The sequence below is a fragment of the Sceloporus occidentalis genome, unplaced genomic scaffold, assembly GCF_023333645.1.
Source record: "Sceloporus occidentalis isolate IW3139 unplaced genomic scaffold, rSceOcc1.0.p SCAF_2, whole genome shotgun sequence".
In the NCBI taxonomy this organism is placed as follows: domain Eukaryota; kingdom Metazoa; phylum Chordata; class Lepidosauria; order Squamata; family Phrynosomatidae; genus Sceloporus; species Sceloporus occidentalis.
Genome location: NW_028316982.1, coordinates 49,400,758 through 49,424,453, shown reverse-complemented (window position 1 = coordinate 49,424,453; position 23,696 = coordinate 49,400,758). Strand labels below are relative to the sequence as shown.

Below are 23,696 nucleotides of genomic sequence, written 5' to 3'. Positions count from 1 at the left end.
TTTTTAATCTAAAATGCAAGACAAAATAACGTTGACAGAATAAAATCTTTCTTAGTTTATTGCTGCATTACATATGCCTCATTCTGGCAATAAAATACTGGCTTGATATAGACTCTGTGCTACTTTAGATTGTACTTGGGGAGAAAACCAATATGATTGTGTGACAGACAAACTATTGAAGACCTTCATCTGGTTTTTAAAGCTCATACTGGGCTTGGAAAAGTAGGCTATTTCGCTGACCGTAATTACCACCCTTTTACTCCCTTTTTGCAACTTGGGAGCTCTATCTGTAATAGACATTACCCTGCAAGCCAGTTTACTTTAAGTGCTTGTACGGAGTTTGCAGTATCAGAATTTCAGCAACTTCATTCCATTTCTCCTCCTCCCCCCAACACTCAGTATTGTGTGACAACTGACCATGTTCCTTCCTCATTGAGTTGTTCGTGGTTTTCTCCTCTATATGTTTTTGCTCTCTTCCTAAACATGTTTTATTGTTTTGCAAGACTTCACCTGCTGATGTCTCTTCTTTGTGTGAATGATGGTGTTTTGGCTAAATAAGCAGCAGCACCCACAGTCTGAACCTAAGAAACAGAGGCCGTGATAAATTTTCTCTTCTTGCTAATGGGATGCGACAAGACAGATTTCTCTAACACTTATGCTAATTTGTTTTAACGTGGAGCAGTGGAAGACAGGCTCCTTAGAGAGAGCAGCATACAGTAATTTAAAACAAGTTATAATCTATGTCTAATAGAATATGTGATCCTTGGGGTAGTACCTCTGTCCCATCCCAGCAATTCACCTAAGCTGTCTTTAAAAACTCCTCTTCTTGTTCTTTATCTTTCTCCTGCAATGGGAAATCCACATTTCAGAGCGTTCCATTAAATAATGGTAACTAACAGTGGGGAAAATTCAAAGATTTGGTGTCAATCCTCCTTTATCTTTCCTTCTTCTGTCCCAAGAATAGTCCAATTTTTAGGACTATAGTAAGAGTGCTATAGTAAGAGCACCAAAAGTTTAAAATCCTCAGTAGATACGACTTTCCCAAACATATCAAAAATGTGTAATTAGCACCTAGGAATGAGTCTAAGCATTTTTTATGTTGGCCTTTCAGAATAGGGATATGCAGAACCATTTTGTGCTACTTCTGGAAAGTGAGGGTTGCCATTTTTCCCTGCTGGAAATGATATTCCTTTTGCAAGGAATGCTCCCCACTTCATTGAAGAAACTATATTTACAACTCTCAAAGTCTGCCAGGATACAGGGTTGATTTTCTGCAATAATCAAATGGCCTGTCAGAGCCTCATTGCTACTGAAGGAATAGTAGTTTAAAACTATAAATGAACCCCTGGCTGTATTAATTTATAAAATATACAGTATGTATATTAACACAATCTTATATTTAACTAGTCATACAAACTCAAAAGCTAAGAAACAGTAATGCTCTTTGAGTGGCTGACCATCCTTAGGTACTATAGGCAACAAACATTTGGGAAGAAGAATGGAGAAAAATGTTTTACCCTTTTTCCTCTATTGGCATCACAAGAAGATGCTTTACCCATCAAAGAAGCAGAGGCAGAGTAGAAGGGTTTTAGACATGTCTATTAATCAATGCATGGTATCCTTGCAGTTTTATAAAACAGCATGACTAGAAGCTGTACAACTAAAAGTCTGTTTTGATCTTTTTTAAAAAAGGTAGACATAGACTCACTAGCATAACTTTTGAAATGTTAAAAATCTGCTAGCAATAGCACAACTTGCTTGATTGCTGGCTGTCTTGCAGTTAATGGGAAAGACAATAATAACTACATAATTTTTAAAAGTCACTGTTTGGAAATGGAAATTATTTTAAACCTGAAGTTGGCATTGAACACGAAATATTTGTGGCAGTGAGGTTCTCCTTTTTGGTTTTAATCTAGAACACAGGTGCCTCCCTCCAGACTACTTTTTCATTTAAGGTGGCTCATTAACCTCAGACTACATGATGAGTATCTCAGTTATTGGTAAGCCTGAGCTATATTCTTGTTGCAAGTGGCCCACTAAGCACAGCAGTCCTGAGAAATTTTTCTAACATGTCATTCATCCTGTACAAAAAAACAGGTGCTATGAAGAAAAGGCATCTGAAAAGGCAAGTGAGTCTTCATGATCTTGCCAAAGAGAGGGAGATATGGCTATCTGGTGAACACCTCCTGAACAAGACAAAGGGAAAAGGTCCAGAGCTCATGCTAGTGCAGTCACCCCCCTTCTTTTTCAATCCAGTTTGCAGAAATGCTGAAGATTTTGGTTCCTGTGAAGGAAAAAATGAATCATGAAGACAATCAAGGTGGTATGTATATGTACAAACACCAACATAGCTATTTCTCTGCATTCCAATCCAAAAACATTTTGCTTAGAGGGCAAATCCTACACTGTGCTTGCTCAGCATAAAGTTCTCCCTACATAGATTTCTGTTACTACTCTTTCTATCACCTCCCCCAGAAGGAAGCCATCAATTGCTGAAGCTCCTGCTGCAGCAATACAATGTCCAGGGAAGCCAGAAGGCTCCTAGACAGCCTCCAGCTTCAGAAGCCAGATGAAGTGAGCAGATGCCCCACTCTTGAAACTCTTAAGCATGCTGGCTGACTGTGCACTTAGGAGTTGCCTTACACTGTGGTGTTGCAAAATACCGCCTCCTCCATATCCTCAAAATGGCATACACTGCCATAACCCCAATGTATATTGTGAACATATATGCATATTATGGCATAATCAGCAAGTGGATTAAGCCTGTGCCCTTGCTCACTTACAGTTGAGCCCAACAGATTCCTTTATTCCTGAAGGAAGTAAAATGTTGGCAAAGAATTCTGTTGGTACAACCTTTGAAACCAATCAAATAAGAAATTGAAATGGTGGTGGTAGGGTGCTCCATTTCTGTTATGGACTGAGACAAAGGCTGCTTTCCATGAGTAATATCCAAATAAGCTGCCTGTGGGCATTTCATTTCTCTGCTCAGTGTGTGCAGGGGAAACTAGCTGGAGAACACTGTAATGTTGGAATGGTCAGACATAAGTATATGATACGTATACGGAGAATGGAGATGTGCTCAATAATTTTTGAGACGTTGCTTACGTAGTAATGTCTGACCTTTCTGATACTGGAGATGTCCAATGTCTGCATCTAATAAAAGAATTCTAATGTTTTTCTGTCCCATTGAAGAAGTCTGGGCATTCAATGAACATAACTGTTTTTCTCTTCATACTAGACCAGTCATCTAATCTTTTAATGCCTCCTTCACAAGGGAAATGCAGCTATTATTTCCTCCATGATGAACCCACCATATTCCCAACTGTGAGGAATAACTCATAGAGAGGGTCCTATCTAGATTGTGTATCCAGCATAGTGACTAATGGAACCCTTATCCCATCTACTTTCCCACAGAGATACTTACGACAAGGCTTCAGTGTCTATTACTTTGTTTTCTGAAACAAGAAGAGAAGATTTAACGTGTGAAACAAACAAGACATTGCTGTTTGTTCTGCAACAATTAGTTTTCTTTTATTTTTTAAGAATGTCATTGTTCCGAATATTACTTAGCTCCCACAATAGAACTTGAGTTCCATAGGACTCATGTGGAAGCAACAGTATTGACTGAGGTTCCCAGTAGGAAGTGTTCATATAGTTAGAGTACAATCTATAAGCATTAGGATGTAGGTTTACTCCAGGGTAATTGTGTATAGTTCTGCAACCTTAGAGTGTAATCTTAACCCATGAAGATGACCAAGGATAAGCTGAGCTATCACTAACCCAAATAAAGAAATGTTAATTTCAAGCTTTGCTCAGACTGTGGTAAATTACTTAGGACTACCTTTGCCCTGCCCTAAAGTTATGGTATGATGGGTGCATATGGGTTGGAGGAGGCTTGAATATGATGTAACTGTTTCTCCCTCACCCACCTTTTAGGCTCTTCTACCAGGAGATCAGCAAAAGGGCATTTCTGCCAGCAGCAGAGGGCTGTGTCTAATCCCATCCCCTAAAACTGGGACATCTTTGTGCTAGGATTACACTGTTAAGCACCCAAACTAGGAGAATTCCTCCCAAATTAAAATTCAGTTGGATGGTTTTTTATGAATGAATGAATGAATGAGATTTTATTTATATAGTGCCGTTCCTTCGATCACTGCGGTTTACAAGATACTAATAAAATACCATACAGTACAAAACAAATTACAAATAGAAATTAATACAGCAAAAATCCCCCATATTAAAACCGTGCAATACAATACATCATTAAAAATCCATCATTCATTCCTAATAATTAAAACTAGTTAAAATCAGTAAAACAATCTAATAATACAACACACAATACACAGGAGAAGATGACAGTTAGGACATGTGGGGGAAGGCTTGGTGAAATAGGTGAGTCCTCAAGAGCAAGTTAAATTAGAAATAAGGGGCTGCATTTTGAAGTCTTTAGGATTTTCCCAACAGTGATTGTTTGACATAAAGCCACCAGGGGCACATTACCTGCTGAGTGCCTTATTTGTAACAGTGCTTTCACAGCTCTCCTTGTAGCAGACATCCTGGTGCACTTTGTAGACCCTCTTGTATCTATCACAACAACAAATAGGTGAAGAGAACAGGCATGATTGTGAATATATAGAAACTGCAAATGCATAACTGTAGGTTACATATTTGCAATTGTCCAACAGGATTCTGGCCTACACTTGTGACAAGACCTGGAGAATCTAACAAGCCACACTGTCATTCACAGTTTTTACAAGAGTGTGCTATGACAAAGATGCTGTTGCCTACTAATAAATATTAGATTATGCATGTAATCTGGCCTCTCTCAGTCCCTCTCTTCCCCATACTGCTCAGAAAAGGTTGCTAACTCTAGGATTACACGTTTGAAATCAAGTATGTTAACTTCTGAGGCTACATCTGTACATAAGAACATGACAAAATAGGTTAACAATTATTAGTATTTCATTTTCGTTTCTGGTTGAGGTTACTGCATGCCTACTAACTGATAGGTTGGCAGAAGCTGGGATTAGTGATAGGAGTTCACCCCATCATCCAGCATTTGGGCCTTGAACTGTCAACCTGCCGATCTTCCGATCTTCAGAATTGGCATCTTAACCACTAAGCCACCACATCGCTATATACTAGCTTATAATTAAAGGAAATCACTCCTGAGCGGTGTGCTCATTAAGCCCACATTGGATTGGATGCATTCACTTCTAGGATACAGTAATAAGATGCAATAAGATCTGCTATAATTCTGAGAGTTAGTTGGAGGAGAAAATGTTCCCAGGTGCAACTTCTCATCCTGTAACGGTGAGGTTTAAGAAAAACTGTACATGCCAAATTTCCTACTTCTAGGATTGCTATTTTCTCTAACATCTTGCCTTCTTAGTAGAGTTAAACACAAAACCAACAACTTGCTGCAAGGTCTCTTGAGTAAACAATTTCTTCGAATCATGAGCTTGCATCCTAAAATAAGTTAAAGTGCAATTCTGTATGTAGTTCTAATTCACTAGGACTTACTTTTGAGTAGATCTGTATAGAATTGTACTGTTAAAAAAGTTCAGTGTTGGAACTTCTGTAACAGTATGATTGTGTCTCATTTCATAATGTGAAGGAGGGACTCCTGTCCCTGTAGAGGGAAAGGGGTACAGATAGCTACAGAGCAGAGGAGAGCTCAGAAAATTTCAGGGTCTTTTTAGATGTTAATTTATCTTGGGATCCAAGTCACATTCTCCTGTTATATAAAAATTTTGGATAAGATTAATGGCCCATTAAGGTGTGCTAATCTCAACAATCATTCATATGCAAGCCAATAATCTATCCAAGATGGGCCAAAAGCTAATTTCGGCTATGAAGTAAAGGTCTTCCAGATAGTACTTACAGATAATGACAAACACCTCCTTCCCAGACCGGAAAGGATTTGGTTTCTGAGTAGAGCCGAGTACAAGACTGAGGCACTTTCTTGCAGGCTGAAGAGAGACATTGGGTTGGTAGGGAAGAGAGATTCGACTGTTAAAAGTGCTGTAGTATACCATAGCTCTTCGGATGTCAATTTCAATTTATTATTATTATTATTATTATTATTATTATTAAGCTTTATTTATATAGTGCTGTAAATTTACACAGCACTGTACATACAATCTTTTAATTAGATGGTTCCCTGCCCTCAGGTTTACAATCTAAGAAGGGGAAGGGAGTGGAGGATGGAGCCAGAAGCCTTCTGGGAAGGGCTCAGTTCCTTTGGGGAGGCCTGATGGGATTGGCCCACCCCCTCTCTCCCTCAGAAGCCAAATACATAATTTATATTATGTATTTGTGCAATTTGCTTCCAGGCACTAAGAATATGGTTATGACTCAGAGGAAACTGGACACTAGAGGACCAATGCTTTGTCGGTTCAATATTTCTCAGTTTTTATCCTTCCAGATATTTTGGATGTCAGCTTCTCAAAGCCCCAGATGGCATGAGCAAGGGGAAGAGATTCTGGGAGTTGAAGTCTAAAACATTTGGCGGGACAAAGGCTGAGAACCATTGCTTTAGGGAGTAACACAGTAATGGCTACTGCAATACACATTACTGCTGCCTGCTTCTTGAGGCAAAGTTCATGGAACCTGGAATACAAATAAGCATTTATTTAATGTGTCACAAAAAATAATAATATAGGGTAGCTGGTTCAATACACTGTCATAGCACATACAGCCTCTCAATTAATCTACTCTGAACAGAGACAGCAGTGACTGCTTCAGCCTCTATTTCGTTTTTTAAAAAATATTATTTTTATTAAATATCCGAGAACATATCAAATATACCCATCCAACTGAAAAGTATACAAGCATACATACATACATAGATACACAACAGACTATGTACATTAAAAAAAAAGAAAGAAAACTAATCAAACAAAAAATAATCACTTATCCATGAATCTTCAGCCTCTATTTTCAACTGCAGGACCACCTGTGGGCATTCAACTGAGGAAGCAATTTCTGCCACTGTTTTACTCCTGTTATGCAAACATCCTCCCTATTCTGCCCTGTTTTCACACTATAGTGTGGCTGTTCCACTTAATAAGGTTTGCAATAGTTCAAACCTGGCTCATATTTTATCTTTCTCTTAATGGTACTATAACTATACAAACGAGCAGCTATGAAGTAGAGCTATGCTTTGAATTTGGATGACTCTTGAAACAAGCCAATTTGGAGACATTCCAGACATTTGGAGACATTCAGAGATGTCTGAATTGGAGCATGACTCCTGTGAAGTGCACTGAATTTCAAACCTTCCAAAGCTTTATTAGAAAGCCATAGCTGGAGGGACATGATGAACCAGACTCCTGCCATACTGCAGAATTAATGTAGTTTGACACTATTTTAACTATCATAGCTTCATGCTATGGAATCCTGGATTTGTAGTATGTTGGGTCACCAGATCTCTCTGACAGAGAAGGCTAAATAGCTCACAAAATTACAAATACCAGAATTCCATAGCACTAAGCCATGGCAGTTAAAGCATAGAATCATAGAGTTGGAAGAGACCGCAAGGGCCATCCAGTACAACCCCCTGCCATGCAGGAACTCTCAATCAAAGCATCCCTGACAGATGGCCATCCAGCCTCTGCTTAAAGACCTCCAAAGAAGGAGACTCCACTACACTCCCAGGGAGTGTGTTCCACTGTTGAACAGCCCTCACTGTCAGGAAGTGCTTCCTAATGTTGAGGTGGAATCTCTTTTCCTGTAGTTTCAAGCTGCATTATTTCTGCAGTGTAGTTGCAGCCTCAGAAACTATGCATGCAATAATGGATACATTTCTTTGAAAAGTCTTCATGTAATACCATGACAAGTTGGGGGGGGGGCTAGTTTTATGATTGACAGTTGTAGCTTCTAATCACAGTAGATTTTTTTAAAAGTTCTCTCCAATCCTTGTGCTTGGGGGAGAAGAAAATGTTGAAATAATACAGTATAATATATTATAGGACTGTTTCAGTGCCAGGCTGTGGGAAGATATGTAAACAGATTCCAAGTTACATTGTAATGAAGCAGGCTGAATTTTATTTTTGCTTGTTAAACCTTTCATCCCTCTTAAAAAGGGAAAGCAACAGTTGAATTTACCTCACTGTGTATTTGGATGCTTTTCCGTTAATCGTATGTTTTCCTCATAGATGAGAAAGCCAACATTCCTACTAACTCACCCAGTTCACATTGTCTGCCCTTGAATCCAGGATTACAGTCACAATGGTAAGTATCTGAGCCAGCAACACATGTCCCTCCGTTCTTGCAGTAGTTCACAGAACAGTTCTGCCTGTCACCTGGTGAGGTAAAGGACAAGTGTGAGATACTTTGGGCTTAGCACATACCACACTTAAAATGTTGTTGTTGTCATGTATCTTCATGTTGACTCCAACATATGGTAACCTTAAACGTAAAATATCAGAGATTTATCCAGATGTTTGCCATGGCCTTCTGCTGAGACTTGCCCAAGGTCACCGAGTGGGTTCCCATGCCTGATGAAGGATTCAAATCTTCATCTTCTGTAGTATTCAAATCCCTGCTCAGCTATGGAAATCTATTGGGTAACCTTGGACAAGTCACAATCTCTCAGCTTCAGAAATCCAACACTCAAATGACTACAATTACACTGCATCTCCCCCCAAGGTTTAATGCAAGTATTTCTGTCCTGCATGAGTCTGTAGGATCCTATGGAAAGCTTATTTGATGGCTTATCATAGGGGCATTCATATTTTACACTGTACATATGTTCACATTGTATGTACACAGGTTCACGTGTTTCGGAGAATATCTGTATCTGTGTTCATTCCTGACTTGTAACCAACCACAAGAATACTTTTAAATTCAAAGTACATATCAAACATACAGCTGTATCTGGATAGAACTAACACTTCTATGTTTATATGACTAATATATTCTCACTGTGTAAGCTGTAAGTGTAGGGCCCTTACATTTTGCTTGGAGCACAACTGTGTTTGTCACTAAGCAATTACTACAGAGAGATCTGAGGGGGATACTTTGTGTGAAAAATTCTGGGTGAGAGGCAATTCTGAAAGAGATTCTGAAGATACGAAAGAGAAAAGAGACTAAGGAGAGCATAAGGAGGGTGTGTGTTTTAAAAGTACCAGTTAGAGGACAGAAAATACAGAACCGCAGCTAAACCCTCAGCACTGCAGAATGAACACATGTACATTCCAGTGTATGTGAATAACTGTAGCACTGTACAGATCAGCAGTATTTGTCAACCATATACATATTGAATGTACAAAATTCTCTATCTGTGCACAAATCAACAGACTGTCTTGAATCAAATGCAATATGTGAAGGTCTTTTGTATTAAATTTATAGGCAAGGTGGGGATTGTCAACTGACTGCAGCTGACAACTTCAATGATTAAAATACGATCATGGATTAGACTACTGAGGCAAAGCACAACCTGATGCAGATGTGTTAACAGGATTTCCCTCATATGATGGTTTGAAATAGCCTAAAACAATAACATTTTAGAGTTTGACGTTTGCTCGTACCTATACATTTCTTTTGCCACCTACAGTTTTTCAGACACAGAAACCCTTTGCCAGAGACAAAAGTCAGTGTTTGATCAAACCAATCCTTCATTTAAATTTCCTTCAAACATGTGAAAAAAGCTATTGTCTTCCTCCTCCTAAAAGTTTAGATAAACAATTTAACTTAAGTCCACATTACAGAATGCCCTGAAACACAATTCTCTTGTAGAAAGAAAAAGCTTGCAGCAGCCTAGTATACAAAATGTGCACTCCACCACACCTGTTTCATTACATATGTATCTGTTATAACACAGGGGCCAGTTATTTGAGGCAACACTGACAGAGACCAGAAAGGGAGACTTCTTAGAGCCTTATTGTATGAGAAATTAAAGTTGAAACAGAACCAGAGAGGAGTGGCTTTCTCCTTGCTTGTCCACATGCCATCAAAGCACTTTCTTTCTTTTCCTGAGGGAGATGGTCATAAAAACATGCCTTTTGTCACACTGGAAAAATCCATTTGACAAAAGACATGCTTTTAAGACCATTTCCTTCAGGAAAGAGAACAGAAATACAGTTGTCCCACCACTTTTGTGGGGAATCCATTCCACACCCCCCCCCCCCCCATGAAAATGGAAATTTGCAAATATTCAAGCCCCATTGGCTTGAATAGCCATGTGCTCCCACGGGCACACATGCTATTTTAATAATAATTAATAATTTGTTTTATTTATATACCGCTATTCCAAAGATCATAGCGGTGAACAGCAAGTAAGCTAATTAGCAAGTAAGCTAATTTGCCCCCAACAATCTGGTTACTCATTTTAGCGACCTCGGAAGGATGCAAGCCTGAGTCAAGCTTGGGCCCTTTTGCTGGTCTTGAACTCGCAACCTTGTGGTTTCGAGTGAATGGCTGCAGTACAGGCATTTAACCACTGTGCCACCAGGGCTCCGCTTGCCGGTCCACAAAGGACTGAGACCGCAGACTTGAAGTCCGCAAAAATGGAGGAACGACTGTACTACTACAGCATGTGGTGAGGCACGGAAAAGTAGCTTTTCTCTAACTCCATTTTAGCTTCCTTTTATCATGCAATAAGGCTGTTAGTGGTGGATTTTGGAATATCTTCCTTGTGAGATCCACAGGTTAGAATAATCTCCATGACATATGCAAATCTAAATCCTGGTTGTAAACACACTATGCAGGACTGATGTCAGCTCACCCACAACATATACAACATAATCAGAGTGGCCAGATGCAAAAATGGACAGTTGTAAAAAACCTGCATCTCCTGAAATCCCATTGTCTACAACCCTATCTTTTTCTTCATCTTGTCAAACCAATATCTTTAATCCTGTTTTGGATACCTGAGGGGATCACTTCAAATTAGGGCAACTTATGTACACCCCACAAGGTTACTCTTTATCCTCTCTTCAGACTTACTTTCTTTCTTATTGTTCTCTGATTCTGGTAGCTGCAGTGCCAGGTTGGCCTTGGTTGATTCCTCTGTATGTTCTTCCACTTTCATGGGAGCTTCAGGTTCTAGAAAGAAGCATCAACACTATTAGTCCAAGGTCTTGTGCCATGGTAGTGAACAATACAAGTGTGGAGACTGAAGGGCACCTACGTGTTCTTACAGTGACGGATCTACTTGGTGAGCTGTTGAATTTAGTGGTGATCCTCCCTCTGCCATCCACTAGCTCTGTAAACCTTTAAAAGGAAAACACTAGGATGTTCCTCATTGGTGATGTAATGCCAGCTGAAGTGATGAGTTCAGAGTTCAGTATTTTATGAACAAAGCCTATTCACCTTAGGTTTATTCTTACTGGCAACCAAGCTCCTTTCTTTACCTGGGTGCTAGGGAGGGTTCCTCAGGGGTGTTGTGATCTGCAAGCAGACGCAGTTCTGGCAGGAATGCTGGGGGGACTCTGTTTCTCAGCACGCGAGGATGCCCCGTTTGGCTCCAGCGTCTTTCTGGATTGCCATCCTTCTGCACTGCAGACCAGGGAGGATGAGGTTTAATGGAACTGAGTGAAAGCAACTTATTCCATAAGTTTTAGACAGCTACACTGGCTCTTGGTTTGCTTCTAGGCACAAGTCAAAACCGATATTGAACCATAGAGCTCTGAACATCTTAAAAAATAGGTACCACAGGGATCACCTCCTCCCACACGAACCTTCCTATGAATTAAGATCTGCTTGAAGAAATTGTTAACAGAAACAAGGGGGCCTGATCAGATCTTGGTACTGCAAAGGTTATGGTATTAAACCCTCCTTCAGTGCCATTTCCCCAATGAAAACACCACTACTCAAATAAAAGCATCACTGAATGGGCATTTTTCAATGAGAAAATAGCACTGGGAAAATATTAACTCCTCTGAGGCCACAATTCCCACCAGATTCAGAAATTCTATCCCTGAGCTTGGCTGCTATTAAAGATTTAAAAAGTTATAAGTTAGTTAATGCAACTTCTAAAGATGAGCCTAATATCTTGCAAAGACACATTAAATACAAAGGGATGAACAAGTTGAATACAAAAGGATGTGCTCTAACATGGAGCCCCTTCCAGCTCTATGTTTCTATGAAGATATCTGGCAATAGGGAGGGCCTTTCTGGTTTTATAGTTCCTTGCATCTTGCTGAATTATAATTCCAGAAAAGCAGGAGACAAAAGGTGAAATCTCAGTTCCTGTTAAGAAAATTCCACCCTGCTGTCATCACCATACCTTGGGAAAAGTTATTTATTTGGACTGTAGATCCCCAAATCCATTCAACTTAATGGCTACTGGCCATGTTGGCTGATGGGTTCTGGGAACTGTAATTCAAAAAAAGGATTTTTTTCAAGTCTGCTCCTCCCAAAAAGTGATAGTGGGACAACACATGATGTGTAATAGTTGCGCAATAGACACAGATGTTTCTGTCACTCTCATAACATGTTGAATATGCTGAATATGTCACCCTAAACTGACTTTCCACACACCATATCAGAATACAAAAGAAGGAAGTCACTTTCTAGGAGATAGCAGTCTACACTTACAGGCTGTAATGTAGAGATGCGCAGGTTCGCTAGTCAACTGTCCTTGATCCGTGTTTTGGACAGCCATTACAGATAAGCGATACCTTTGACCTGGGTTCAGGTCACGCACTGTGTAGGAAGACAACCTTCCATTGGGCACATAGCGACTCTTCATATTCTGACTGGTGGTGACATTGATGATGTAACCATCACCAGAACCCACCAGGGGCTGTTCCCAAACCATCTGAATAGAGGTGGCTGTGACTCTGGATGCAGTGAGGTTTCTAGGAGGAAGAGGTCCTGTTAAGAGAAAAGAAGGACAATAAATCAGGAATTTCTCCAAATTATTATCTAACTGCTCCTTCACCTGGAGAATTACTACAAGGGAGAAAGCCTCTCAGGAATGATAGGGAACATTCTTCAAGCCACAGGCAAGCCTTTTATTTTACCTCATTGTTTGGAGGTAAGATACCCTATGGAACTGAGCTGTGCTTTACAGCCAGAAAAGCTGTATCATGGAATAAAGTTGTGCTTTGCAGTCAGGAAAGCTGTGATACTGAATCAGTTTTACCCCTGGATATAATATTTGCACAAAAAACATGCAACATGGTTGTCATTTTGAAAGGAAGTTTCAGAATTTAGCAAGAATCTTGTAAAGTAGTTTTGCAAACTTCAGGGGCAGAGGTTGCTGTTGCAAATATACAACAGAAAATTTTAAAATGGACATACAGTTGGTCCTTGCCATCCATGAGGGATCCATTCCGAGGCATTAACCCCCCCCCCCCATAGCAAAAATGTGGATGTTCAAACTCATTCTTTTCAATGCATTCATAGATATTGAAAAAGCGAGGGCTTGCCGTTCACGGAAGCTCAAATCCATGGATGGCAAGTCTGCGGTTGGCATGGGCACACTGAATACCTCAAGGATGAAGAGGAAGAAAGGATTTCCCTCCCCCCCTTCCCAAGATTTGGAAAATGTATAAATGAAAAGCAATTTGGCTAAGGAAGCTTTGGTTGAGACTGGACTTTTGTAGGGGCTACATAGGTCTTTTCCTTCAGCATCTGGCCTAGGCTCTAAATTTTGAATTGTGTACTTAGACCTATGTACCATATTACATATTGTACATTTAAATAAAAGTTGTTTCAGTTGGTTCATAGAGACTAAAGATGGGAATACAATGTAGGTTACTGGTAATGATGGCAACCTTCTTTGAAAATGGGTTTGCTGCTCCCTTTATGCTAAGACATCAGGTGCTCAAGAAGTGAACATGTTGTGATGGGTCAGAAGTGGATGTTATGCTAGAACACAGTTTCCTTTTCTGTGGAAAACTAAAACTAATCACATTGGATGTGGTTGTAAATAAAGAGTGAGGAGCCCTTGAGACGCAGTGGTTAAATGCCTGTACTGCAGCCACTCACTCACAAACTACCAGCCAGGGGCTCAGGGTCAACTCAGCCTGGCATCCTTCTGAGGTCACTAAAATGAGTACCTAGTTTGTTGCAGGCAGTTAGCTTATATATTGAAAACCACTTAGGAAGTGCTTAAGTGCACTGATAAGCGGTATAGAAATGTACTTGCTATTGCTATTGCTAACACAAGAACCAGGTGGGAAATATTCCTGTCAAACTCACGAGTCCAGACATAGACGGGTGCTGTCACAAAGCTCTCAGTAGGATGGTCTTCTGAGCTGAGGCCACTCAGAGTCCACATGTGGAGAAGATACTTCTGTCCTGGCTGAAGGTCCCTGTTGGAAAAAGGGTTAGAAGTGTTAGGGCAATCTCAGCCAGATGCTATGATTTTGAAACAAAGAACAGGCTATTCCTTATTGACTGTTGCTGAGTCAGACTTGCATAAACTACCCACTCAGAGAGAAATGTGAACAAATATCTACTGCACACAGAGAGCTGTTGAGTAGATGAGGAAAATACCTGAAAGCATGTCAATTCCAAATTCCTTACTGACCTGTCCAAGCCTCAACTTTCTTTCTAATTTGAGGAGTTGCAAACTGTATTTCAGTGGAATTAAGAGAAAGAGGATTTAGACAGTGTGAGGGTGTCAATTTAAAGCTTCCTAAAAAAAAAAGAAAGATACTTGCTGCCTTGCTCTCACTGTCCCAGTTTATCCACCATGTTTCAGAGGTTGGGAGGTATGACCTAAAAATACTGGCTGGAATTCTACATGGGCTGCTTAGTTGTGTTTGCAAACCTCCAAACCACTTTACCAGACATCAACTACACTAAGCTAAGGAGGCCCATTCTGCTGGCATTGGAGATGTGGGTAGATGACATTTTCCCCTCCTACCAGTGAGCCAGGCCACGACAGTCAGAAGCAGACTACTGTCTCATGTTCTGGTTGCATCCTTGCTCACTGGTGGGAAAGGGGTGGAAACATCATCACGTGCACCTCAATCACCAGCAGAATGGACCTCTTTCTCTTGGTGTGACTGATGCCAGTAAAGTAAGTTGGGAGGGGCTCAGTTACAATGGCAATAGTGCCATAGTAGTGACTACATAGGGATTATGAATATGGATCAGTTACAGATGCATAACACAGGATTACATATGCAGAAGTGTGATACTGAAGTTTGGGCACTGTAATAGGCGGAGTACAGACCACCCCGTTGGGACGGCCTGCAGCCACTCCATTGAAGCACGTATTGGGGCCAGGGCAGCCACAGGGACAGCCCAAAGGCCCCAATCCGGCGCTTTTCAGGACCAGGGAGGAGCGGCAAAATGGTCCCAAAAAGGGGTGTCCCTGGGGCTTCATGCCCAAGGACACCCCGGGAGCCACCTGGGAGCGGCAGCCAGGAGAGAAAGGGGCCGTTTGGCCCCTTTCTCCCATCTTCATTCCCGCAGCTGTTTGGTGGCTGCGGGAATGAGGTGTTCCCCCAGAAGGAGCTCTGTTTTGGAGCTCCTTCCAGCACTGTGTCTAGGCTGCCGTAAGCGGCCTGGGACGGCACAAGGGTGTCACATGTGTGCCGCGCCATTTGGAGGCGGCGCGCGTGTGATGTAATCATGGCGGCCCCCATGTGGATGGGAGGCTGCCATGATTGCGCCCTCGTCACATGCTAGGGTTAGGCCTCATGTGGGCGGAGCGCCCCGAGGCAACACTAGCACAGGATGAGGATGTCACCTAAGGCCTGTCTGGAAAGGGCCTACTTGTAACAAATTAACACCCACCCCACCCACAGGCAATGAGGATATAACAATGTCATGTTTCAAAAAAATAGTATAAGGAGTAGGGGTGATTTTCTTTTATTGGTGTAACACCTAAATTTTCTAGTTACTTTTACAGGCATTTTGACAGGAACTGGTGAAGTTTCATGCCTAACTCATATTAATCCAAAAATAACTTTCTTTTTTAAAAAAAATAACAAAAATTAGCAAGTAATTACTCAACAAGTAATGCACCAAAACACTTTTCAAAATGCACCGAATTACCTGATAAACCCTATAATGGGGGATCACTATGCAAAGGGATCTTGCAGTAACTTTGAGACTAACTGAAAGATATAATTTGGTAGCATGAGCTTTTGTAGACTTAAGCCTACTTCTTCAGATGCATTGTAATGGGGAGTGAGAACATTCTTAGACCAGGAAATAACATGTGGGAGAGTAGAAACTACAGATGCCTGGCTTAAGAACAGTCACGTGGTCTGTTCTCTGCTGGTGACAAAGACTCCACAAAACAAGTCTGTTCTCTGCTAGTGACAAAGACGCCACAAAACAAGGCTGACCAGCTAAATAGCAGATGACAAGCTGAGTTTATTTACCATCACTGCCTTTCCATCATCCCCAAGAAATCTTCTTTTTGCTCACCAGAATGTGTATTTTGTTACAGTGTTGTTTAGTTCCACTGCACGATCTTCCACATCCTCCGGCTGCCGGATGGACACACGCACTTTGCTGACTGTGGCGTGCTTCAGCTTATGGAGAACCCACTGCACAGTAATGGTTGTGGCAGTCACATTGGCAATTTCAAATCCTTCCACTGGCTGGGGTCCTGGCAGGATGAGAGGGGTGAAAAGAGGTGGTTACCACTCACCCCACTTGACCGTGGCACACTCACTCCATCATCTTGGTGAGCAATATCCTATTGGAGGTATCCTCCTCATTTTAGTAGTTTCCTACAGAAGAAAAAAAAAGTCAGGCTGGGCTTTTAACAGGACTTCTACAACAGGATATTCCCTTCCTTACTGACAATACAATGTAGGGCTAGGGCATCTTGTTAACCTCACAGGATGTTTCTGACAACTGCATTTTGTTCTATTGTCAAGAGGATCCTATAAGACACTATAGACAAGTCACTTAGCAAACAACTAAGAACAGAGAACATCTGATGAAGATTTGAGTCCGTGAAAGCTTATGCCACAAACATCTTTCTTTCAGTTAGTCTCAAATGTCCCTTTGTAAACCAAGAATACTGTATCATTTCAAAGATTAACATTTTTATTTTGCACAAACCTCCATGTACTGCAACCTATTTCATTAGATCAAGACCACTTACATATTTCACATGGCTGGGGATACCTTGCACACAAGAAAAGTCATTCATGCTTCCCATCTAGCACAGTTCATGTCTGCTAAGAAATTCAAAGCTCAAAATGAGTCTTTTAAAAGCTTACCAAAAAGAATGTGATGTAAAATTACATAAATCCACAGGCATAGGCCAGGATTCATCCAAAGTTTACAGAAACCACAGAGAAGCCTAAGTCCAAGGTAGGCTCTGTCAAGATTACTATGTGTTTAACTAGATGCATGCAATCTCATAGTGATAATGTGGGAGATGAGGGGGTTGCTATATATGAACCATGTAGAGTGTAAATCTTTTTTTCGACAGGAAACAGCAAGTTGCTCCTACAAACATGCTAATGATTTGTCTAAACAAGATCAGCTGATGAGCTGGGACCAGCTAATTGCATAAAAAAGAGCATGATGAATATTAGTGTGTAAGTTATCTACATGGTAGCATGCCCGATACATGAGTCGGAAAGTATCTAAAGGAAAGGGTACTAAAGGACATGGAACTTGTACATATCATGTATGCTCATATTTTCTCCAAGATGTAGGAAGAGTTGGAAATCTACAGAGGAATTCAATCTACAATGCTGATCCTGAAAATACCCATTTACCAGGATATTTAAATCAGCGTTGCTAACCCACAGATCCTGCTACTTCCTGCTCTGCTTCTTGGAACAGGAATAACTACCACATGGATATCTACAGTCCCTATGTGGTTAACCCTTATTAACATGGATTCATTTTTTTCACTGAGTACTATCTGGTGTATTTTCTAACTCCATGGGAATTCTGATGTATTTCAGGGGCTAAAAATACTCAGCTGAATTCTGGTTTCTTTCTTTATTAAATAAAGACCTTTTCTAGGCCTACAATGGTGTAGGAGGGATACACAATGTAGCAAAACTGCCCTAAAGTGTCTATATTGGGGGGTGGGGGTGGTGGTGTATTTTTTGCATCAATTTTTCTTTTAAAATCCAAGAAAAGGCAAGCAAGAATGGGGACAGTTGGTCTTCACAATGGATTTTCAGGGATGGAGCTAATACAGATCTCCAAAACCCTGGCAATTTGCCACATCAGTATCTCTGGACTCCAAACTCAACAGCTCACAGAATACACATATTCTACTGCAATCAGACCTTTAAGTATGACATTAGTCTTGATATTAAGGCTCATGGCCCAGCTGACTGATCCAAAACACAGCACAAGACCAAATGCTTAGGGGAATTGATCAGAGCAATGTCTAACTGGTCCTTTTTCTAAGTGAATATCACCAATGCCTTTGTAGCAAAACAGTAACAGCTATTTACTGTATGTAACAACTGCTCTGAAGGTGGTTCCTTTGGAATTCTTATTTCTTCATACCCTTAATGAAGGAATATTTCTTCTTCTAGCAAAGAAAGTCTGTTGTTCACGGTGTCCTTCAAGGCATTTTCACTACCTAATGCAAAAGCACTGTTTCACCTCTATTCTTGGTTTCAATCATTATCTTTTCCCCCCAGTTAGGATATAATATCCTCTTCTTTCAACCCAGCTGTTACACACTGTCCAGAGGCCATTACTGAGTTGTCCAAAAGGAATGGCTCTTGGTAAGTTTGCCAGATATCAAGGCTTGACCCTGAATCTCCAGTATCCATGGGTCATCTCCAGGCAGGAGATAAGAGTGCAAATTCTCGTTTTGAGAGGGCTCAGTTCCAAGCAAAAGGAAAGGGCTGAATACAAATTTCCAACTCAGGTAGGAGAGCAGCAGTTTGCCACAATTTGCAAGTCTTGATTGATCTGCTGCTGCAACTTGTGAAGATTGTTTGGGAAGGGGTGTCTATGTATTAATTTGGTTAATTTCTTCCATTCCTCCCAGTCATTGTTGCACCAAGCTCAACTTTGACCCTGCTCCACAGCCACCTTCTGGGTAGAAGCAAGGAGGCTAGAAGATTAAATGTTCTTTGTTTCATCTACCTAATGTCCTAATAATTCCCTTATTTCACATTGAATTAGGAACAGCAACTTTAGCTAAGTTTTCTGTCTTAATTTCCATAAGGACAATATGACAAGCTGTGAGCAACTGTGGTTGGTGCTTAATGCATAACATTTAATGACATCAGCATGGGCCATCCATAGGTCTCAGGTTTTGGTCCAAAAACATGAACGTTTGGGATGATCCTGAACTAGCAACCCTAGCTGTAGATTTCTCCTTTTAATTTTCATTTATTACAATTAAAGAAGCTCAGTACTATAATGGATCATGCACTTTAAAAACTTCGGGGGAAGGCATTTCAAAAATAGTCTGAAATCCCAAACAGATTAGCTCTATGAACTCTATCATATCAACATACACAAAAATAAACACATTCCTCCTTCACAATGTTTCTTGAGCGATCATGGCAGCATTTTTGTTTTTGACTTATTCTGCAAACTTAAATTACATCTTATTTACAGTGACATTTCCTTTTCACATTGTTGCTCCAAGGGAATAAGCATTTGGAAACAAAATGAAATTTATGTAGCATACTTCCTTTGGACATCATTTCTGTTTGTTCCTACATTATTTGGTCTATTTCAACTAGCTGTTGGCCCATAGTTCTTGTGATACACTTATAAACATTTAAGTTGTGCTGTGACAGTAACAAGCTTCCATAGGTGTGGAAGAAATCCCTACCATAGATAAAAGAAGCAGTGCTCCACTATTCTCATATTAGATTTGGAAACCTACTATGTGCTCTATAGGTCTGAAAGGCCCCTGCCAAGATGATGGCCTGACTGCTACAGCCAGGCATTTCTGCACCCACAATTCTCTTTCCCTGCAGGAGCTACTCACTAGTACGAGTGACGAGCATGACGGGCCTGCTGATATCATTCTTGTTGTTCGATTTGCGTTTGACTGAAAAGACAGAAATATTGTAGGCTTTGCCGGAGGCTAGTGCCCGCAAATGGTGGGCAGCACGGCTTCGGTCCACATAATCAGTCCAGCGGTAAGAGCCGTCGAAGGATACGTACGTCACGGCGTAGCCATCAATCATATGCCTGGCAGCCTGGTCCTTGGGAGGGTGCCAAGAGATTGACAGCCCAGTCTCTTCCACCTTTTCCACCTTTAATGACGTTGGTGGCAGCAGCTCTTCAAGGTGGCAATGCAAACAAGAAGAAGGAAGCACACAGCATCAGTTTTCATGCAACAGAATTATCTTCCTCCCTTATTCCATTATCAAATCTTTCTACAAGAAGCAGCAGGAAAGCAATGCTGGCATAAAACATACATTCCAAGTATCTAATAGGTATAATTTCTTTTTCTCAATTAGAAAGAAGTTTGTAAAACTAGACACCCCATGGAGCAGCTGGTGATTCTCAGGCCTGCTTCAAATGCTAAGCTGGTCTTAATAACTTGTTCCCATAGAAAAAGAGAGCCTGAGTGTATCCACATCAACTGCACTCATATTACATACGCAGATGCTCTTCAGAAATATCCACATGCACTGAAAGCCAAAGTGAAAGATCACCCTACCCCACAGTCACACACACTTTGTTTGTAGGGTGGAGAATCACACAATTCAGACTGCTGTGGATTTTGATACCTGCACAGAAAATCTACATCATATCAGAACTTGGAAAAGTTATCCTTTTACTCTGCAAGCTCCAGAAGCCTATTGGTTAATGATGGGGGGGGGGGGAGTATTTTTCTTCTTTCAGGCTCTGCATAACATGTTGCATTCTAAACATGGTTTATGGTACCTTTTAAAAATGGGAACAGATCATCAGCTCACACAAACATTTGTACATGGCCTTAACTGAATTCTGTTCAAGACCTTAACATTTGTATACAGCCTTAGCAAGATTCTGTGATACCTCTACTCCTATGAATTCACTGATCAGACTTTGAAAGGCTTAGTTGGTTTCAATCCAACTAATCTGGGCAGATCCCTGCAAGTAACATTACAATAAATATCAATTTTTCATATTTGGGGGAAAAGATTGCTTTAATCTCTGTGTACAGAGTGAAGGGGACTGAAATAACAGAATGGGCACACCTACGTTTGGGATAACTCATGTGGTCATATCTTACAACAAGCCTAAATTCCATTGGAAAAGTAGGTTAGATAATGAAATTATGAACCCCTATTATCTGAGAAGCAACTACATAATCATAGAGGCTGAATGGAAGCACTGGATTGGGGACGGGGCAACCGCACACCACGCCCCCAACCCAGCAGTTCTGTGGTGCAAAAAAAAAAAAAAAAAAAAAAAAAAGCCACAAAAGTGCTCCTTTTTGCACTGTGGAAAGGACACACTAGCCACTGCTGCTGTGGCTCTTCCACATGTAAACGCTGTAGCAAAGACGCAGCATGACGCCTTCCGCCATGTGGTGGGGCGCGTAGCATCACGCCGGTGTGGGACAGAGTTGGGGTGCACGGTGTGAAGTTGCCACGTTCACACTCTGCCCCATGCCGGCATTTATCGCCAGTCTGTTTAGGCCTTTAGTTAATATTTGCGCCAATACACAGGAATGTCCATAAAGACATTTTCTTTAACAACTGCAATCTCTACTTTTATGTGATGAGATCTTGAAAGCGAGTTTTCCCTGTCCCAAGTGTGAAAAAACAAACAAACAAGTTAAAAGGGGAAGCATAGCATTTAGTACCTAGTATGCAGGGGCAGGAAGACCAGCATGGTTAACAGCATCTCTATTCTAGATGATTATGGGAGTGGCTTTTTTGGTCTAGTTACCTTTCTCACAGTTCTTGCCAGTATAGCCCACTTTGCAGGTGCAGATGTGAGATCCGTTACTGGGCAGACAGTAGCCTCTGCTCCCACAGGGGTTGGAGAAACAAGGGTCACTAGCTGAGGAAGATGTGCACAATGAACAGTTCAAAACAGTTGTTCTTAAAGGTGGCACAGGCCTCTCTAGGAAAGCATGGACATTTGTCAAGGAAGACTCAAACTTTCTCCATTAAAATATTTATGTACTTATTTTACTGCATCAGCCTTTCCCAAAAGGCTAACGAGACCTTTTGAACTGACTAAATTCCTTTGCATTTTATCTCAACTTACCTATTTCACAGTGGTAGCCAAGGAAACCTTCTGGACAGACACACAGGTATGAACCACTATAATTTTCACAGTCTCCTCCATTCCGACAAGGATTTGATTCACAGGCATCCACTTCTGGAGGGCAGAAATACACTCACTCAGATATCTGTAGGAGGTGTCACATGGAATTAAGAGGATGACTCTGCATCTGGTGGAGAATCCCTTGCCTACTTTAGATGCTTGACATAGAGCACTGCCTAAGTTCTCTGCCCTTGATCCATCCTCAAAATGTGTTTATCTCCTCAGTAAGCATGAAATCAGTGGATGAAATTAAAGAGAGGGAAGGCCACACTTCCTACAACCTATTCAACTGGGGTGTGCATGTTGCTTATAGCATCTTAGAATCATAGAGTTGGAAGAGACTACAAGGGCTACCAGTCCAACCTCCTGCCATGCAGAAATGCACAATCAAAGCACTCTCAACAGATGGCCATCCACTCTCTGTAGAAAAACCTCCAAAGAAGGAGACTCCAGTACACACTAAGGCAGTGTATTCCACTGCTGAACAGCTCTTACTTTCCAGACATTTTTTCCTAGTGTTTAACCCCTGGATCATCAGAAATCAAATCTGCTCCATTCTCAATATGACATCCCTTCAAATATTTAAACACGGCTATCATGTCATCACTTAATCTTCTTGACCCCAGTGTCATGCCTCCAGAGCATCTTTGATGCTCTTGAGGCATATATTTAGTTGACATTATATTAGCTTTTCTATGTATCAGTTTAGAAGGGGAAATAGAGATCTACAGCTTTAAGAAAGGCAAGGATTGTGGGAAATCCCAGGGTCTTATACTGTCTCCCTCTAGTTATTTTCTGTGTGTAGTAAGATTTCAGCCAAGTCAGACCTGGAGAGAGTATTTTCCTTTGACAAAGAGATAAGTCCACAAAAGAAGAAAGATAGTCCTCAGACAAAAAAAGATAAGTCCACAAAAGAAGAAAGATAGTCCTCAGAAGAAGAAAGATAGAATCCATCAAGAAGAGAGCAAGGTATTTAGGAAGGACTATTGAGAAAGAAGAAATCAGTTTCATGTTATTTGTGTTTATAACCAGTAAAACTTTGGAAACTTAAGAAATTTGTGGTCAAGTCTTTTGTTCTGGCTGTGATCCCAAGAGCCAGAGGCCTTACTACACCCAAAGTCCATAGCATCGCTCTTGGGACAAAACACCCAGTCTAAACACACCTAACTCCCTAAGCTGCTCCTCATAGGGCATGGTTTCCAGGTTTCCTTTGACTCCAGATGAACTGGCTGTTTGAAATGTTGGAGGGGGGAAAAAAGGAAGCATCTCTGCTCAGTTCTTGTTAGGCACATATTCATGTATATTCTTCAGTAAGGAGTGCACTGGAAATAATTTTTCCTTGCACTCATTTTGCAGGAACAATGTGCTTAAAAGAAGCACAAGTGATATGGTTGCTGACGTGCTCCTTCATCATGTCCACATCATGAAGCACATGAGCCTTCTCTGTCATGCTTATTTCAGCAAGACTAAGTGTTTGGATATATATCTTTTAATATCATGAAGATGTGCATCTGTGTGCAGGTTTTTTTAAAAAAGAGGACCAAATCAAGAAATAT

General features: G+C 40.9%; 1 protein-coding gene across 1 annotated transcript in view; it reads right to left on the bottom strand.

Moving 5' to 3' along the window:
• SNED1 (sushi, nidogen and EGF like domains 1) overlaps positions 1 to 23,696 on the bottom strand; it is a 93,099-nt gene continuing 69,403 nt past the window's right edge. The window contains exons 20-33 of the mRNA XM_089509299.1: positions 22,081 to 22,194; positions 21,757 to 21,933; positions 19,856 to 20,152; positions 16,342 to 16,525; positions 14,155 to 14,267; positions 12,544 to 12,822; positions 11,358 to 11,502; positions 11,135 to 11,217; positions 10,951 to 11,049; positions 8,190 to 8,306; positions 5,885 to 5,972; positions 4,501 to 4,584; positions 3,425 to 3,455; positions 1 to 2,284 (exon numbers count right to left, since the gene is read on the bottom strand). Coding sequence (XP_089365425.1) covers positions 3,434 to 3,455; positions 4,501 to 4,584; positions 5,885 to 5,972; positions 8,190 to 8,306; positions 10,951 to 11,049; positions 11,135 to 11,217; positions 11,358 to 11,502; positions 12,544 to 12,822; positions 14,155 to 14,267; positions 16,342 to 16,525; positions 19,856 to 20,152; positions 21,757 to 21,933; positions 22,081 to 22,194 — 1,802 coding nt within the window. The 3' untranslated portion in view covers positions 1 to 2,284; positions 3,425 to 3,433. The remainder of the gene's footprint in view (positions 2,285 to 3,424; positions 3,456 to 4,500; positions 4,585 to 5,884; positions 5,973 to 8,189; positions 8,307 to 10,950; positions 11,050 to 11,134; positions 11,218 to 11,357; positions 11,503 to 12,543; positions 12,823 to 14,154; positions 14,268 to 16,341; positions 16,526 to 19,855; positions 20,153 to 21,756; positions 21,934 to 22,080; positions 22,195 to 23,696) is intronic.